The 17,191-nt window shown below is 43.3% G+C and overlaps 1 protein-coding gene across 10 annotated transcripts in view; it reads left to right on the plus strand.

Annotated features, from left to right (window-relative positions):
* Window positions 1-16,626, plus strand: part of ank2a (ankyrin 2a, neuronal) — an 86,962-nt gene extending 70,336 nt beyond the window's left edge. For 9 of the 10 annotated variants that reach the window (XM_071503949.1, XM_071503951.1, XM_071503950.1 and 6 more), the window contains 5 exons: window positions 12,090-12,173; window positions 12,441-12,605; window positions 12,749-12,922; window positions 13,141-13,232; window positions 14,473-16,626. In XM_071503949.1, coding sequence (XP_071360050.1) covers window positions 12,090-12,173; window positions 12,441-12,605; window positions 12,749-12,922; window positions 13,141-13,232; window positions 14,473-14,680 — 723 coding nt within the window. In that variant the 3' untranslated portion in view covers window positions 14,681-16,626. The remainder of the gene's footprint in view (window positions 1-12,089; window positions 12,174-12,440; window positions 12,606-12,748; window positions 12,923-13,140; window positions 13,233-14,472) is intronic. The other variant, XM_071503957.1, reaches the window with a different exon arrangement.
* The last annotated feature ends 565 nt before the right edge of the window (window positions 16,627-17,191 follow it).

Genomic DNA, 17,191 nt, shown 5'->3' on the forward strand with positions numbered 1-17,191 from the left:
TGTCTCAAAGTGAACTCAGGCCCCTCTCTCCTGACTCACCTGTCCCTCAGTTCAGATCCACCCACATCGGCCACGATGTGGATTTGTCGAGGCACAGGTCGTTTACACCAGAATCATCAGTTTCAGACTGGGAGGGCACTGATTTGTGTCTGGAAACCTTGTTTAACGAGACCAGGCCAGAGTCCCCGCAGTCAGTTTTGTCAGACTTTGAACTTGAGAAGTTGTTTAGTAGCAGAGCCTTGTCACCGGAATCCGTGTCTTCCGATTTTGACTTTTTGCTCCTGCAGGACTGGTTGGTAGACTTTCGAGCGTCCTCACCAGAATCTGTGGCATCGGTTGAGCAGCCACCTTTGTCTCCTCAAATTACATTTGGCCAGGTGACGAGTCAACATTGTAACTATTACTTACGGTACTCTGGGAGTAGACCAGTGTCACCTCTTTCAACACTGTCAGATGTTGAGTATTCCACGTTTTGTCTCGAGGAGTTGTTTGACGACAACAGAGCAGATTCGCCCGATTCGCTTACTTCACAGATTGAAGGCACAAAAGTAACTGTGTCCACATCCCAACCACCGTCTGCTGAAAGACCTCTAACATATGCAGATGTTGTTCGGGGCTGTACGCATGACAAACAAGCAGGGGCTTTGTTGAGCTGTGAACAGTTTGAATCTACACCTTGTTGGTCTCCGTCAGTGTTGTCAGACACAGAGTGCGCTGACACCTCCACGGACCATTGGGCTACCGAGTTAAGGCCGCATTCTCCCGAGTCGGTGGTGTCTCAAAGTGAACTCAGGCCCCTATCTCCTGACTCACCTGTCCCCCAGTTCAGATCCACCTACATCGGCCACGATGTGGATTTGTCGAGGCACAGGTCGTTTACACCAGAATCATCAGTTTCAGACTGGGAGGGCACTGATTTGTGTCTGGAAACCTTGTTTAACGAGACCAGGCCAGAGTCCCCGCAGTCAGTTTTGTCAGACTTTGAACTTGAGAAGTTGTTTAGTAGCAGGGCCCTGTCACCGGAATCCGTGTCTTCCGATTTTGACTTTTTGCTCCTGCAGGACTGGTTGGTAGACTTTCGAGCGTCCTCACCAGAATCTGTGGCATCGGTTGAGCAGCCACCTTTGTCTCCTCAAATTACATTTGGCCAGGTGACGAGTCAACATTGTAACTATTACTTACGGTACTCTGGGAGTAGACCAGTGTCACCTCTTTCAACACTGTCAGATGTTGAGTATTCCACGTTTTGTCTCGAGGAGTTGTTTGACGACGACAGAGCAGATTCGCCCGATTCGCTTACTTCACAGATTGAAGGCACAAAAGTAACTGTGTCCGCATCCCAACCACCGTCTGCTGAAAGACCTCTAACATATGCAGATGTTGTTCGGGGCTGTACGCATGACAAACAAGCAGGGGCTTTGTTGAGCTGTGAACAGTTTGAATCTACACCTTGTTGGTCTCCGTCAATGTTGTCAGACACAGAGTGCGCTGACACCTCCACGGACCATTGGGCTACCGAGTTAAGGCCGCATTCTCCCGAGTCGGTGGTGTCTCAAAGTGAACTCAGGCCCCTATCTCCTGACTCACCTGTCCCCCAGTTCAGATCCACCCACATCGGCCACGATGTGGATTTGTCGAGGCACAGGTCGTTTACACCAGAATCATCAGTTTCAGACTGGGAGGGCACTGATTTGTGTCTGGAAACCTTGTTTAACGAGACCAGGCCAGAGTCCCCGCAGTCAGTTTTGTCAGACTTTGAACTTGAGAAGTTGTTTAGTAGCAGGGCCCTGTCACCGGAATCCGTGTCTTCCGATTTTGACTTTTTGCTCCTGCAGCACTGGTTGGTAGACTTTCGAGCGTCCTCACCAGAATCTGTGGCATCGGTTGAGCAGCCACCTTTGTCTCCTCAAATTACATTTGGCCAGGTGACGAGTCAACATTGTAACTATTACTTACGGTACTCTGGGAGTAGACCAGTGTCACCTCTTTCAACACTGTCAGATGTTGAGTATTCCACGTTTTGTCTCGAGGAGTTGTTTGACGACGACAGAGCAGATTCGCCCGATTCGCTTACTTCACAGATTGAAGGCACAAAAGTAACTGTGTCCGCATCCCAACCACCGTCTGCTGAAAGACCTCTAACGTATGCAGATGTTGTTCGGGGCTGTACGCATGACAAACAAGCAGAGGCTTTGTTGAGCTGTGAACAGTTTGAATCTACACCTTGTTGGTCTCCGTCAGTGTTGTCAGACACAGAGTGCGCTGACACCTCCACGGACCATTGGGCTACCGAGTTAAGGCCGCATTCTCCCGAGTCGGTGGTGTCTCAAAGTGAACTCAGGCCCCTCTCTCCTGACTCACCTGTCCCTCAGTTCAGATCCACCCACATCGGCCACGATGTGGATTTGTCGAGGCACAGGTCGTTTACACCAGAATCATCAGTTTCAGACTGGGAGGGCACTGATTTGTGTCTGGAAACCTTGTTTAACGAGACCAGGCCAGAGTCCCCGCAGTCAGTTTTGTCAGACTTTGAACTTGAGAAGTTGTTTAGTAGCAGAGCCTTGTCACCGGAATCCGTGTCTTCCGATTTTGACTTTTTGCTCCTGCAGGACTGGTTGGTAGACTTTCGAGCGTCCTCACCAGAATCTGTGGCATCGGTTGAGCAGCCACCTTTGTCTCCTCAAATTACATTTGGCCAGGTGACGAGTCAACATTGTAACTATTACTTACGGTACTCTGGGAGTAGACCAGTGTCACCTCTTTCAACACTGTCAGATGTTGAGTATTCCACGTTTTGTCTCGAGGAGTTGTTTGACGACAACAGAGCAGATTCGCCCGATTCGCTTACTTCACAGATTGAAGGCACAAAAGTAACTGTGTCCGCATCCCAACCACCGTCTGCTGAAAGACCTCTAACATATGCAGATGTTGTTCGGGGCTGTACGCATGACAAACAAGCAGAGGCTTTGTTGAGCTGTGAACAGTTTGAATCTACACCTTGTTGGTCTCCGTCAATGTTGTCAGACACAGAGTGCGCTGACACCTCCACGGACCATTGGGCTACCGAGTTAAGGCCGCATTCTCCCGAGTCGGTGGTGTCTCAAAGTGAACTCAGGCCCCTATCTCCTGACTCACCTGTCCCCCAGTTCAGATCCACCTACATCGGCCACGATGTGGATTTGTCGAGGCACAGGTCGTTTACACCAGAATCATCAGTTTCAGACTGGGAGGGCACTGATTTGTGTCTGGAAACCTTGTTTAACGAGACCAGGCCAGAGTCCCCGCAGTCAGTTTTGTCAGACTTTGAACTTGAGAAGTTGTTTAGTAGCAGGGCCCTGTCACCGGAATCCGTGTCTTCCGATTTTGACTTTTTGCTCCTGCAGCACTGGTTGGTAGACTTTCGAGCGTCCTCACCAGAATCTGTGGCATCGGTTGAGCAGCCACCTTTGTCTCCTCAAATTACATTTGGCCAGGTGACGAGTCAACATTGTAACTATTACTTACGGTACTCTGGGAGTAGACCAGTGTCACCTCTTTCAACACTGTCAGATGTTGAGTATTCCACGTTTTGTCTCGAGGAGTTGTTTGACGACGACAGAGCAGATTCGCCCGATTCGCTTACTTCACAGATTGAAGGCACAAAAGTAACTGTGTCCGCATCCCAACCACCGTCTGCTGAAAGACCTCTAACGTATGCAGATGTTGTTCGGGGCTGTACGCATGACAAACAAGCAGAGGCTTTGTTGAGCTGTGAACAGTTTGAATCTACACCTTGTTGGTCTCCGTCAGTGTTGTCAGACACAGAGTGCGCTGACACCTCCACGGACCATTGGGCTACCGAGTTAAGGCCGCATTCTCCCGAGTCGGTGGTGTCTCAAAGTGAACTCAGGCCCCTCTCTCCTGACTCACCTGTCCCTCAGTTCAGATCCACCCACATCGGCCACGATGTGGATTTGTCGAGGCACAGGTCGTTTACACCAGAATCATCAGTTTCAGACTGGGAGGGCACTGATTTGTGTCTGGAAACCTTGTTTAACGAGACCAGGCCAGAGTCCCCGCAGTCAGTTTTGTCAGACTTTGAACTTGAGAAGTTGTTTAGTAGCAGAGCCTTGTCACCGGAATCCGTGTCTTCCGATTTTGACTTTTTGCTCCTGCAGGACTGGTTGGTAGACTTTCGAGCGTCCTCACCAGAATCTGTGGCATCGGTTGAGCAGCCACCTTTGTCTCCTCAAATTACATTTGGCCAGGTGACGAGTCAACATTGTAACTATTACTTACGGTACTCTGGGAGTAGACCAGTGTCACCTCTTTCAACACTGTCAGATGTTGAGTATTCCACGTTTTGTCTCGAGGAGTTGTTTGACGACAACAGAGCAGATTCGCCCGATTCGCTTACTTCACAGATTGAAGGCACAAAAGTAACTGTGTCCACATCCCAACCACCGTCTGCTGAAAGACCTCTAACGTATGCAGATGTTGTTCGGGGCTGTACGCATGACAAACAAGCAGGGGCTTTGTTGAGCTGTGAACAGTTTGAATCTACACCTTGTTGGTCTCCGTCAGTGTTGTCAGACACAGAGTGCGCTGACACCTCCACGGACCATTGGGCTACCGAGTTAAGGCCGCATTCTCCCGAGTCGGTGGTGTCTCAAAGTGAACTCAGGCCCCTATCTCCTGACTCACCTGTCCCCCAGTTCAGATCCACCTACATCGGCCACGATGTGGATTTGTCGAGGCACAGGTCGTTTACACCAGAATCATCAGTTTCAGACTGGGAGGGCACTGATTTGTGTCTGGAAACCTTGTTTAACGAGACCAGGCCAGAGTCCCCGCAGTCAGTTTTGTCAGACTTTGAACTTGAGAAGTTGTTTAGTAGCAGGGCCCTGTCACCGGAATCCGTGTCTTCCGATTTTGACTTTTTGCTCCTGCAGGACTGGTTGGTAGACTTTCGAGCGTCCTCACCAGAATCTGTGGCATCGGTTGAGCAGCCACCTTTGTCTCCTCAAATTACATTTGGCCAGGTGACGAGTCAACATTGTAACTATTACTTACGGTACTCTGGGAGTAGACCAGTGTCACCTCTTTCAACACTGTCAGATGTTGAGTATTCCACGTTTTGTCTCGAGGAGTTGTTTGACGACAACAGAGCAGATTCGCCCAATTCGCTTACTTCACAGATTGAAGGCACAAAAGTAACTGTGTCCGCATCCCAACCACCGTCTGCTGAAAGACCTCTAACATATGCAGATGTTGTTCGGGGCTGTACGCATGACAAACAAGCAGAGGCTTTGTTGAGCTGTGAACAGTTTGAATCTACACCTTGTTGGTCTCCGTCAGTGTTGTCAGACACAGAGTGCGCTGACACCTCCACGGACCATTGGGCCACCGAGTTAAGGCCGCATTCTCCCGAGTCGGTGGTGTCTCAAAGTGAACTCAGGCCCCTATCTCCTGACTCACCTGTCCCCCAGTTCAGATCCACCCACATCGGCCACGATGTGGATTTGTCGAGGCACAGGTCGTTTACACCAGAATCATCAGTTTCAGACTGGGAGGGCACTGATTTGTGTCTGGAAACCTTGTTTAACGAGACCAGGCCAGAGTCCCCGCAGTCAGTTTTGTCAGACTTTGAACTTGAGAAGTTGTTTAGTAGCAGAGCCTTGTCACCGGAATCCGTGTCTTCCGATTTTGACTTTTTGCTCCTGCAGGACTGGTTGGTAGACTTTCGAGCGTCCTCACCAGAATCTGTGGCATCGGTTGAGCAGCCACCTTTGTCTCCTCAAATTACATTTGGCCAGGTGACGAGTCAACATTGTAACTATTACTTACGGTACTCTGGGAGTAGACCAGTGTCACCTCTTTCAACACTGTCAGATGTTGAGTATTCCACGTTTTGTCTCGAGGAGTTGTTTGACGACAACAGAGCAGATTCGCCCGATTCGCTTACTTCACAGATTGAAGGCACAAAAGTAACTGTGTCCGCATCCCAACCACCGTCTGCTGAAAGACCTCTAACGTATGCAGATGTTGTTCGGGGCTGTACGCATGACAAACAAGCAGAGGCTTTGTTGAGCTGTGAACAGTTTGAATCTACACCTTGTTGGTCTCCGTCAGTGTTGTCAGACACAGAGTGTGCTGACACCTCCACGGACCATTGGGCCACCGAGTTAAGGCCGCATTCTCCCAAGTCGGTGGTGTCTCAAAGTGAACTCAGGCCCCTAACTCCTGACTCACCTGTCCCTCAGTTCAGATCCCCCCATATCGGCCACGATGTGGATTTGTCGAGGCACAGTTCGTTTACACCAGAATCATCAGTTTCAGACTGGGAGGGCACTGATTTGTGTCTGGAAACCTTGTTTAACGAGACCAGGCCAGAGTCCCCGCAGTCAGTTTCCCTCCTGCAGGACTGTTTGGCAGACTTTCTAGTGTCCTCACCCGAATCTGTGGTGTTGGTTGAGCAGCGACCTTTGTCTCCTGCATCACAGAAAAACCTCACCCAGTTTCCACTTTTGCCCAGCCAACCCATCTCTTCCACACCATTATCTAAGGAATACAGACAAAAACTGGAGCCATTACCTCACAACTTAATGTCACATGTGTATGATCCATTATATAAGGGAAAATGTCCTTCTTGGTAAATAAGAGCCTTTTAATGTACGCGAGTAAAACAGATAAGCAGTTTTAATGATACGCCACAAAAAAAAATGTTACAGAATTGCAACCATTTGTGCAGAATAAACACTGTGGTTACAGGTTCTGTTTCATCAACATATCAAAGCAATATTTGTATATCACTGTCTGTAACAATTGACACAACATCCTCAAGTCCCCACAAGCTTGCAGAGGAATGTCAGATTAATGACAGTCCTCTACTTTCAGACTATACACTATCTTCACCTGAAATATTACATTCAGATCATGGAAGTTCTTTATATTCAACCTTCTTATTCACATATACAAGGCCACCTTCTCCGCAATCACTTGCCTCAGTTGATGAGTTCATTGCCCTTTCTCCTGACTCACAAATTAGTCACTTCGACTCTCAACCTTGTCATTACATGTATTTGTCTGAACATAGATCTATTTCATCAGACTCCATTATGCTGGAGCAACATTATTCTGATTCATGTCTCTATACTTTGTTTGATGAGATTAGACCAGAGTCTCCCGAGTCCATTGTGTTTCACAGTGAATTTCATGAGTCCTTCAACAGTATGCCATCAGACAATGAGTACTCACATTCATTCCTTGATTGCTGGCTGGCTGCGTTAAGACCATCTACGCCTCCAATTCTTGAATCAATAGGAGATTTAGATGAAGTTTTAAACCAGCTGCCATGTAGGCAAAATCTTGCAGGTGGCACCTTTAATGCAGACAAAAGACTTGCATATCAGCCACTCTCCGGGAGGTTAATGGCACACACACTTGATCCTGTCTTTGACCAACAATATTTCTGTGATAAGGTTAATTACTTTGAAGATATAGCTGGTAAAAGGTCTGAGAAGGCTTGTGATCAAAACAAATTTGAAGATTTAGCAGTCACTATGGAAGAGCCACATAGCTCAGCCAAATCTAGCCATTTTGAAAGCATCATAGCTGAATCCAAACCATCACAGGACCCCCCCCCCCCATCCCACTCTGCATTACTTGATCTTACAGTAACAGATACATATCCTGAAATGCTGATGCCACCAACTAGAATAGGTGAGACGGGACCCATAGCATCTTCCTCAACCACAAATGACCAGTCTTTTTTTGTCAGGCTTCCTCCCTGGACAACAAAGGACCTAGACTAGATCAGGTCACATCACATAGCATTAGCCAGTTTTGCAATGAGTTGAGTCACATTCCATCTGTAATGCAACATTTTGGATTTCATCATGCTGTCTGGCTGGAGGAGGTTTCCCATGAACACACTCAAGATAAGAAAGAATCAGTGAAATGAAGACAGACCCTGAAACACAATTAAAGGTGACACACCCCCAAGATTTGATTTCCAAGAACATGAAAAGAAAATCCATGAGTGAGGACAAGAGCAAAAGTTCCATGGTGTTGGTAAGACAGCACAAAATATTGCTCAGCAATGATTGCAGTGTTGCTTTTGAAAGCAATGAGTATGGCAATACTAAAAGTGTGAATGTGGAACTCCTGCCTGAAGCTTTCCCATGAGGGCTTCACTGTCTTGCTGTGGCATGTTTTCATTAGAGTAGAAGGAATGATCTTTCAGTGAAGCACAACTAATGGAAATTAAAGAGTGACCCTGTCTTAGTGACATGAGCTTCTTTCCCTGGTATGAAACATTCTCATAAGCTACACAGATAAAGAGCTAACCAGTGATACCTTTAGACTACCTGACTTGACTGCATCAAGCATAAGAGGATTCAAGTGCCTTAGTTATATTTTGTCTATGTGCCATACATTTTCTGCATCTACTGTAAATGCACAAAGCTGTATAGTGCTATTTAGATCTTTGCTTAACAGCCATAAAAGTCTAAACCAAGTGATGTGCTTGCCACAGATAGAGGCATGTACTGTCTGTTATGCTTGCCTTCCTGTTTGTAAAGCGCAGGCTCACATTGTTTTTATAACAAACCTAGAAACAGATCACAGAGACAATGTTGAGTAATGATAGTGAAGACTTTTGTCTTTTGCCTGTGGTTTCTACAGTAACAACAGAATTATTTACCTTTTGGGAGATGGGGCAGACCTGCAGCAGAACAGAAAGATATTGTTTGACTGTGAAAAAGACTTTAAACTAGTGGGTTTAGCATTTTTATGGGAAATTCAATGTTTGCCCACCTTCATGTTAAACAAAATCCTGAATTTGATTCAACTTCATTTGTGCTCTGCTTTAATGATACTGTGTTGTCACTGATGTTCTTAATGCAATATCTCCAAATGTGCTGTTATCAAGAATATTTCAAAAACGTCTTAATATCTTAAGCAGTCATTTCAGTTATATAAAATTGCATTTGTGGTCTGTTACAGAAATGTTATTAACATGTATAGATACAACAGTGAATGGCCAAAATGCAAGTATGCTACAAATGAATTCCCTCATTTAAGATGCTGCTTCTGTGTATAAAAACAGAACCTGTCCTTGATAAATGCATGCTTCATTTGACTCATTTGACCTTTCATCACCTGAAGTAATCACAAATCATATTTGTTTATAATTTTTTCCCTACTCCACTGTATTATTTCTTGCAGGTATCAACTACATCTTTCAAGACAAATCTTTCAGAATCTTCAAAACAAAAAGATATTGGTTTAGGACTGAGTCAGGTCTTTTCAGCCAAGCTGCCACCCTTGGCAAATGATTCAAACGCACTTCCCCCTGAAAAACTAGAATTCCCAGTTCCAGGTAACTTTTACCTAAGTAAAACACAATCTGAAATCCTATTGACAAGTCAAAGTAGCTCACCACAAGAAAAACATGAAAAACTGTCATTCCCCAAACAAAATGAAGATTCTGGCTTCGCTAAGCCAAGCTTAGTGACCCCAGATTCACTCTGTCAAACAGCCCAAGATAATCCATATGATAAAATCATCATGTCCTCCGAATCCACTCCAACACCACAAGGGTCTGGGTCCCCTCAGCTTGATCAGCTCCTGTCAGATCTGGAGGAGATGAAACTTAAGTTTAGACCAGAGACACTAGACCCACCTCTGTCGGAATCAAGTGATGAGAGCCCTGAAGTTGATCAAATTTACAAGTTTGAAGACCTTTCACCTGAAGATCGACATCCTACAGAAGATAGTGATACTGTAAGAGTCAGTATGTTTAATGTTATACAGCTTGAAAATGACACTAGCCACATAGATGCAGGAGTCACAGAGTGTGCACATTTCCAGACATCCATTCAAGATGAACCTGAATTAGTCTCAGGTGCTCCAGATCTAACAAAAACCCCTGAAACAAGTGTACCAGTAAGCCTTGGTGGACGTAAAGATAGTCCTGTGTCCCCTCCTGAGGCCCTTTCAATCACAGAATCTCCCCAAAGATTTTGTAAAGCAGTGGAGCCATCACAGAACTCAAGTGTTTCTTTGGACATATCGCAGTCCAGCAAAAAGGGTGAAAATGCTACTGAGACATTGTCTTCAGTGTCTTTCCCCAAAGTTGCTGCAAAGAGTCTGTCTAACATACCTAAAAAAAATATGGCTAATCTATTTGAGGAAGATTCTACAACTGACATTCTTCAAAGTAAAGAAGAATGTGAGTCAACTTCCCCATCCAATGACACAAGGGATTTGAAAGAAGAAACATCAATACAGAGTATCCAAGATCAGCTTCCACATTTATGGGAGGGGACCTCTGTTGATGACATTCAGACTGAAGATCTTTCCTCTCAGTCTCTTTCTGATTTGACTCCTGAGACAGTTACATCTGCAAGACAGTTTAGCTTTGAGGAACTGATCCCATACCCCTCTTCAGGGAACTTTGAGACATCTTCAGATGAGGATAGGCCGAGGACCAGTGGACATTATTCAGAGGAATCTCTGACTCCAGTAGACTACGACTGTTTTGCCTCTCAGCCCACTTCAGTTAAACCTAAACCGGAGATGACTTCATCAACCTCTGATGAAGAGTATAGCATCCCACCTGGGTATGTAGAGACCTCTTCTGCCACAACTATCTATACCTGCATGCCTCCAGGCTTTGCAGAGGTTGTGCGTAGTGGTGAAGACAGCCCTACCTTTGAATACTCAGACCCAGAGCCTTACTTTGACTGCAAACAAGCTGCATCAGATTTCTCAGAGACCGAGCCTGATGAGCCCAAGTCAAGAACCAGGTCAAGAGGAGGTCAGCCCCAGGATCATCTCAGCCATTCTAGAGTGCCAAAAAGGGTGAATCGAGGAGTGCTGTTGTCCTCTGGAAGTGAAGATTATGAGGATGCTCCTTTTGTCCACGAGCCCCTTCATAATGTACATGAAGAGAGTGACGAATTAATACACTATCCAGAAGCATCCGATGAAGAATTCACCTTGTGTGAGGCTTCACAACTGCCTCCTGTCTGTGAAATCGGGGCATATGATGATACTGATAATTCTCTGAAAAGGGTAAGATGAGATTTGGTAACCCATTCCAACCTGCAAGCTTTCCCCAGACCTGAGCTTAACCAAATACAATATTTGCTTAAGAGAGGAATGACTGCTAACCCTCTGGCCAGATGGATGGGATCTAAAACTCCTTTTAACCCTAATTTTGTTTTGATTTCAGATTTAACCAGTCCTAACTCAGCATGTGACTTTGCTTCCTGTAACCAGCTGTATCACTCACAGTGGTAGCATAAGCTACATGTGTTTTCCTTACCAATAATCGCCTTATTTCTTTGGTTAAGTAAAAGCATGGTATGTTTTGCAAACATTTTTCCAAACTACAGACTGTTATGTTGTGCTTTCCAATGTAAGATATGAAAATTCATAAAATTCTCTAAAACAATGGAAAGTGCACCATGTCACTCTGCTTATTGCTTACTTTGCTTCAAACATAGCATTCATATGTTGTCATTCATTAAATCTCAATGGATTTGTATTGCTTGGTCAGGAGATCACCGCAGAGCTTGGATCAATGTCAGAAAGTTCAGATGATGAATTTTTGACCACCAGAGTAGTGCGAAGGAGAGTTGTCATTCAGGTATCTGCTTTAGCATGACTGATGGTGTTTTAAATGAGCATGGAGGGCGTGGAGTGCAACTTTAACCAGGCTAGGTCACTGTCAAGTTGAAATATTTTACTGCCTAACAACCTTTAGTCTCATCAAAATGGGTGAAAATGTCTGTATGATTTAGAGTTAAAAAAGAAACCTACCACTTGATCTGCATAAATGGAGGTGTTTTAATGCTGCTGTGAGCATTTCTTTGTTGGTTTATTTGATAAAATAACCTTTTTTCCCTGAGAATGTAAGTTTGTTTCCTGTATCCCAAAGTCCCTATTCTCTCACTGTATTACAACCTAATATGCAAGTTTTGGATCCTGGTTTTTCTCTAACGTGTTGGCGTTTTATTTTCGAAGTACAGAATTAAACATGTAAACCTTGCACTGATCAAAGTTAGCATTCCTTAATATTGTTCGTCTTGTTTGCTTTACAGGCTGATGAAATGCCCGATCTCCCTATGCAGTCAGTGACAGAAGAAAAGTACAAAGATGAAAATGGGCATATTGTCGTCAAAAGGGTAAAACATGATTCTACATTAGTTATCATGCACATTACACATGGCAGTTTTTAAACTAGTAGTGACAACAGCCAGTAGAGCTTGACAAACCCAATTTGTGATTGTGTAGCAATACCAAAGGATCTTTGCTGCATTGTTCAATTTTAATCAGACACAGATAACACTGATTTCTGTAATTTTTGCAATAAAATGCATTTAGAACATTACCTTTTCCATTCAACAAAAGCTGCACCACCTAATGGTCTTTGAACACATGAACTTCCTTAGGTTACCCGTAAAATTATTCGCAAGTGTGTTTCTGCCGATGGTGTGGAGCGTGAAGAGGTGTCATTAGAAGGAGCTCCTCAGGGATCCATCAACATGGCAGAGGGAGATGGATACTCCAAAGTTGTGAAGCGGACTGTACTGAAGAGTGAGGGAGACCATACAGAGGTGTGTGTCTTACATATCATGTGTGTTCATTATCATAGTCTTCATTATCTCTTTTCAACAGAAATCAGACAAACCAACATTTATATCAGTAGTAGTATATAAGTGACACTTAACTAACAAATAACTGACTTCTTCTGACCTAGGTAACATTTACTGAATCTGAGGGTTTCTCAGCATCAAGGCAGGAGACAGGTGAGGGCTGTAAGGTCACACGTGTAGAGAGGACAACAGTGGTGGAGGGTGAAAGGACAATGACACACCAGGGTGATCCCTCTTTGGCTTCTGACCTCCCCTCAGCCCAAGATGACTTCACACAGGTTTGTTAACAACTTTGTCCCCTTTATTCCACATCCCAGACTAAGCAGTTTGTGCACCTGATGCATATCTGATGCATACCTGATGCACTGTATGTAATGAGGACTTTATTAGCTGTACCTCAACTACAGTGCTTGTGTAGAAAATTATTTCAGGAATAATTCATTATTTAATCGTTCTAAATGAAGTGAAGACTGTTTTCTCTTTTGTATGCCACCAGGCACTGGGTTATTTAAATGGTTTAAGCAGAGCAGAGCTCCCTTATGTGGTAGAGAGAGAGACTGTCAAAGAAGATGGAACTGTGGTCAGGAGGTGTGTGACTGCTGGTGTGCACCTGTTTGATTGTGTCTGTGTGTGACTACTTGTATTTTTGTGAGTGTGAACTTTTTACAGTAACAGCTGTGCTGTGGTTTTATTAGTTTTACTAATATTGACTGTTTCAGTTGCTAACAATAACCAGTTTGTCAGGTAGAGAGATATTACAACACAATGAATATGTATTTGTAACAGTCATTTGGAAGTCAACAATTCCAAATCTAGTATCTGCAATACTATGTTTTAGTGTGAAAAATAAAGCAGTCGACCCATTGTTGTCCCATGCATGCAAGTAGAATTATTATTATCACTATTTAGTGGAACAGTTTTGCAGTTTGCATCCCAATGTAACATAATGGTGTGGTTCAGTTCATGCATGATTTAGTAAATCATAGATTTATTCTATTAATTAATTTAATTAATTAATTAACTGATCATCATTTTTCTCATTATTTTCTTTTACTGTGTACTATTATCTATTGTGACTTCAGACAAAAGCAAGCACACTGTAGCTACCAGATAGCCCTAATTATTCCACATAGGAAGCTAAACAGGAGTCACTGTTCTGCCTCAGTGGTGGTACTTTGCTATCAACAAGGTTGAGAAAGGCTTACAATGACACATACGCAAACAGGTGTACACAAATCAAAGGTATTATCAAACATAAATGCAGTTTCTTCCATGTCAGGGAAGGGTCCGTAAAAATAATGTAATGTAATGTTGCTGTGGCCCCGGTACTCATAAGATCTCATTGCAATTTAACACTTATGGACTGCTAAGAGAGAGAGAACACTCTCCACCATCATCAAAACACCAAATGAGGAAATGTCTTTTGAAAGAATGGTGTTTATCCCTCCAGTAATTGTACACAGACATAGAAAATCTATTTCAAGGAGCAATTAATTTGTTTTGGCAGCTCATGGTAATGCAACATCTAAGGAAGTCACTTTATGTTGTTTTTCTTTTTTAAGTTGTCACCCACTTGTGAGGGTAGTTCCTGTTTTTGTTCCACTGCACAAAATCTGAATTTGGTCCACATAACCTAAGGTTTCTACAGCTAAAAGTAGTTATGAAGTTTCTGTGCACAAAGGCTGGGTTTCTCTCCCATAGGATATCTTACATCTATAGCATAATCTGTTTCTTCAATTTAATTTCCACAGAGCCACAGGTAGATGTTTTGAGGATACTGACCTGCCTTCTTCTGTTCGTTTCCTCTCCCTCTCCGCTCCGTCTCCAGGGCTCACATGCGTAAAGGTCGCACCCTCAGACGGACAGTGGTGAAGGGAGCTGGGCAACGCAAACAGGTTCTTCTAGAGCGAGTGGACAGTCCCACAAAAGGGTCAAAAACATGTGATCTCCAGCAGCATCTCCACCAGCTCTTTCACCGTTACTACGAGGAAGACAAGGAGGACAATGATGAGGACGAAGAGGAGGACGAAGAGTAGAAGAATGTCTAACACTCCCCCCTAACTCAACTCCCTGGCTCTGTCCATGCTAAAGTCCCCCCTAATCCTATGCATTAATCAACTGCAATCCCGGTGTGCACCACGGCACCTCAAAGCTACCACAGTCTTCCCATTTAAGTCGTGGAGGATGACATTTTGTTCACAATTTGGAGTTTTCTTGCCTGGCTGGTGTTATGTATTCATGATTTTCTTTTCATGTTCTGATGATATTTTGCCCTTTTTTGTGACCAAAGAAAGCCTTCTGTTGTTTTCCTGATTCATTTTATTTTCCATGTCAGAATTGTCTTTGATATATTAGTCCTGATTCTGTGGTAGAGCAAAGAAAAAAAACACAATGAAAACAGTGGAATACTATTCACATCGACTAACTCACAAACCTCTTGAAGGTAAAGAACACTTTACCTGCAAAATACTGGCACTACTCTCTGAGTAGATGCTTGGACTGAAAGACAATATTTCACACTGCACTGCCTCTCACAACCAGAGTTTCTCAGATATTGCTAACTGAAAAACTGTCTTACTCACTGTACTAGCCTCTCCGCTCTTTTGAGTCAGGTGGTCAAGATGTCACACACAAAGAAAACCAGACTGTATCAACACTGACTTTAACTGCTGCTGCTGTGTTTTGTGTAGGCTATGTGTACTCTGTCTTTGGGAAATATATAGTATCTATACTCTAGACATTACTGAACATCTGTAGCCTAGGTATTAATAATCACCCATGTGAAGTAGAGCAGGCATGACTAATCAACATCTGTCATTATGATCCTAGCTTTGACTGCTTTGTAGTTATATGGATTGCCCTTCTGCCTCTCTTCCCCTTCTGTGTGTCTTTTTTTCTGTGTTGTTATGTTGAATTCTAATTTTTTGTTGTTGTTTGTTTTTTTTGTTTGTTTTTTTTTGGCATTTCCTCTTTAACTGTTGATCTTGACTCGTATTGTATGGCTGGTGAACGTGTGAGTAAGGCTGTACCGTAGCTCCTCTATGTTTAAGTTTGTCCATGCATGTGTTGAGTGAAATACTGCATTGACAACTGGTTTGAGAAGAGCATTTTGGCTGATTATAAATTATGATGTTTGAATATGTCTTATTTCAGAGTTTATTTTTTTGATTCTGAGTTTAGCTTTCTAGTTAATATAGAGAACTTATTCAGTCTTTAGTCTGAACGCCGATGAGAAGCTTGTTTTTATTTGAAAATTTGAATTTATTTGAATAAGATCAAGAAAGCAGTTTTGGAGACACTTGTCTCATACAACATATTTGGTAAGGTGATCAGGTTTTTCTGCTTTATTTAATGTTAGACGTTTATCAGTTTTTCTTTTGAACCAGAAAGTGTTGGACCAGACATTGACAGTTGTGTGGTGGATATTTGTGAATGAATGAGTCTGTGCGTGTAGTAAAAGAGTTTCACTAGTTTCTCTCAGCAAAGAAAAAAAAGTTTATTTTACACACACTGCATTTGCACTCCTGAATGTCAGGAGGGAACGCCTCCTTGCTTTTTGTGCACAGGATAAGAGGTAAAGTATATCTTAGCCACAGGGATAGTCTCAAACAGATGATAAATACAAGATAATGATGCACCAGAGACACACGTAATGAGGCAGATTGAGAGCTTAGATATACCATTATTCACAGCTCTGATTATCGCTACTGTATGTATCTACAACATGTAATGTATTTATTTCACTATCACTGTTTACTTTGTGGATTTAGAAAAATGTAAAATGCAAACTAGTGGAAGTTCACTGTGACAGATATGCTTTTAATTTGAAGAATCAGCATCCCTTTTCTTTGATGATATATACATATTCAATGCATATATAAATATCTATAAGGGCATGTATTACTGTATCAAAACTCAAAAAGACAAAAACAAAACGGCTGCAGTGTTTATGGCTGATAGAGAATAAAAGTCTACAAATGTATAGTGGTGTATCTTGTTCTATCTTGTGAATTTAACTGTATACAGGTGTGTTTCAGTTGCTTAAATTAATCATACAATACCACCAATTTCATCTCTTCTTCATCTCTTCTCTTCGTCATTTCTGCTTTGCAAAATTTACATAAAACATACAGCAAGTTTAACAAACTGCTGCTCCGACAGCTCCTCATAAGAGAAGCTGGGCGGCTCTTGCTGTCCTGAGCACTGAGCAGACCTGGTGCTTCCACCTGCTGGGCCTCAGAGGTAGTGCATTAATTGGAGGAATCTCAGCTAGAGATCCTCATCTACATCAGTATTAATTACATAATTAATAGCATAATTGAATAATTATGTAAGTAATACGTTTCAGAATTCTGAAGGACAAAAAGACCCAGTATGTTATAATCAATTTAAGTCACCCTTCCATAATGCTTTATGTGCCCATATTCATTAAGTCAGTCAGATCATTTGGCAGCAGCCATGTCAGTGGGGTGAAGAAATAGTCATGCCATGCATGCGCGAGCCTGGGTGAACTCCAATATTTTGGAGGAGTTGTAATCATGGGATTA

Source organism: Trachinotus anak, unplaced genomic scaffold (assembly GCF_046630095.1).
Source record: "Trachinotus anak isolate AG129_WGS33_773 ecotype Australia unplaced genomic scaffold, CSIRO_AGI_Tana_v1 ptg000019l, whole genome shotgun sequence".
NCBI classification, from domain to species: domain Eukaryota; kingdom Metazoa; phylum Chordata; class Actinopteri; order Carangiformes; family Carangidae; genus Trachinotus; species Trachinotus anak.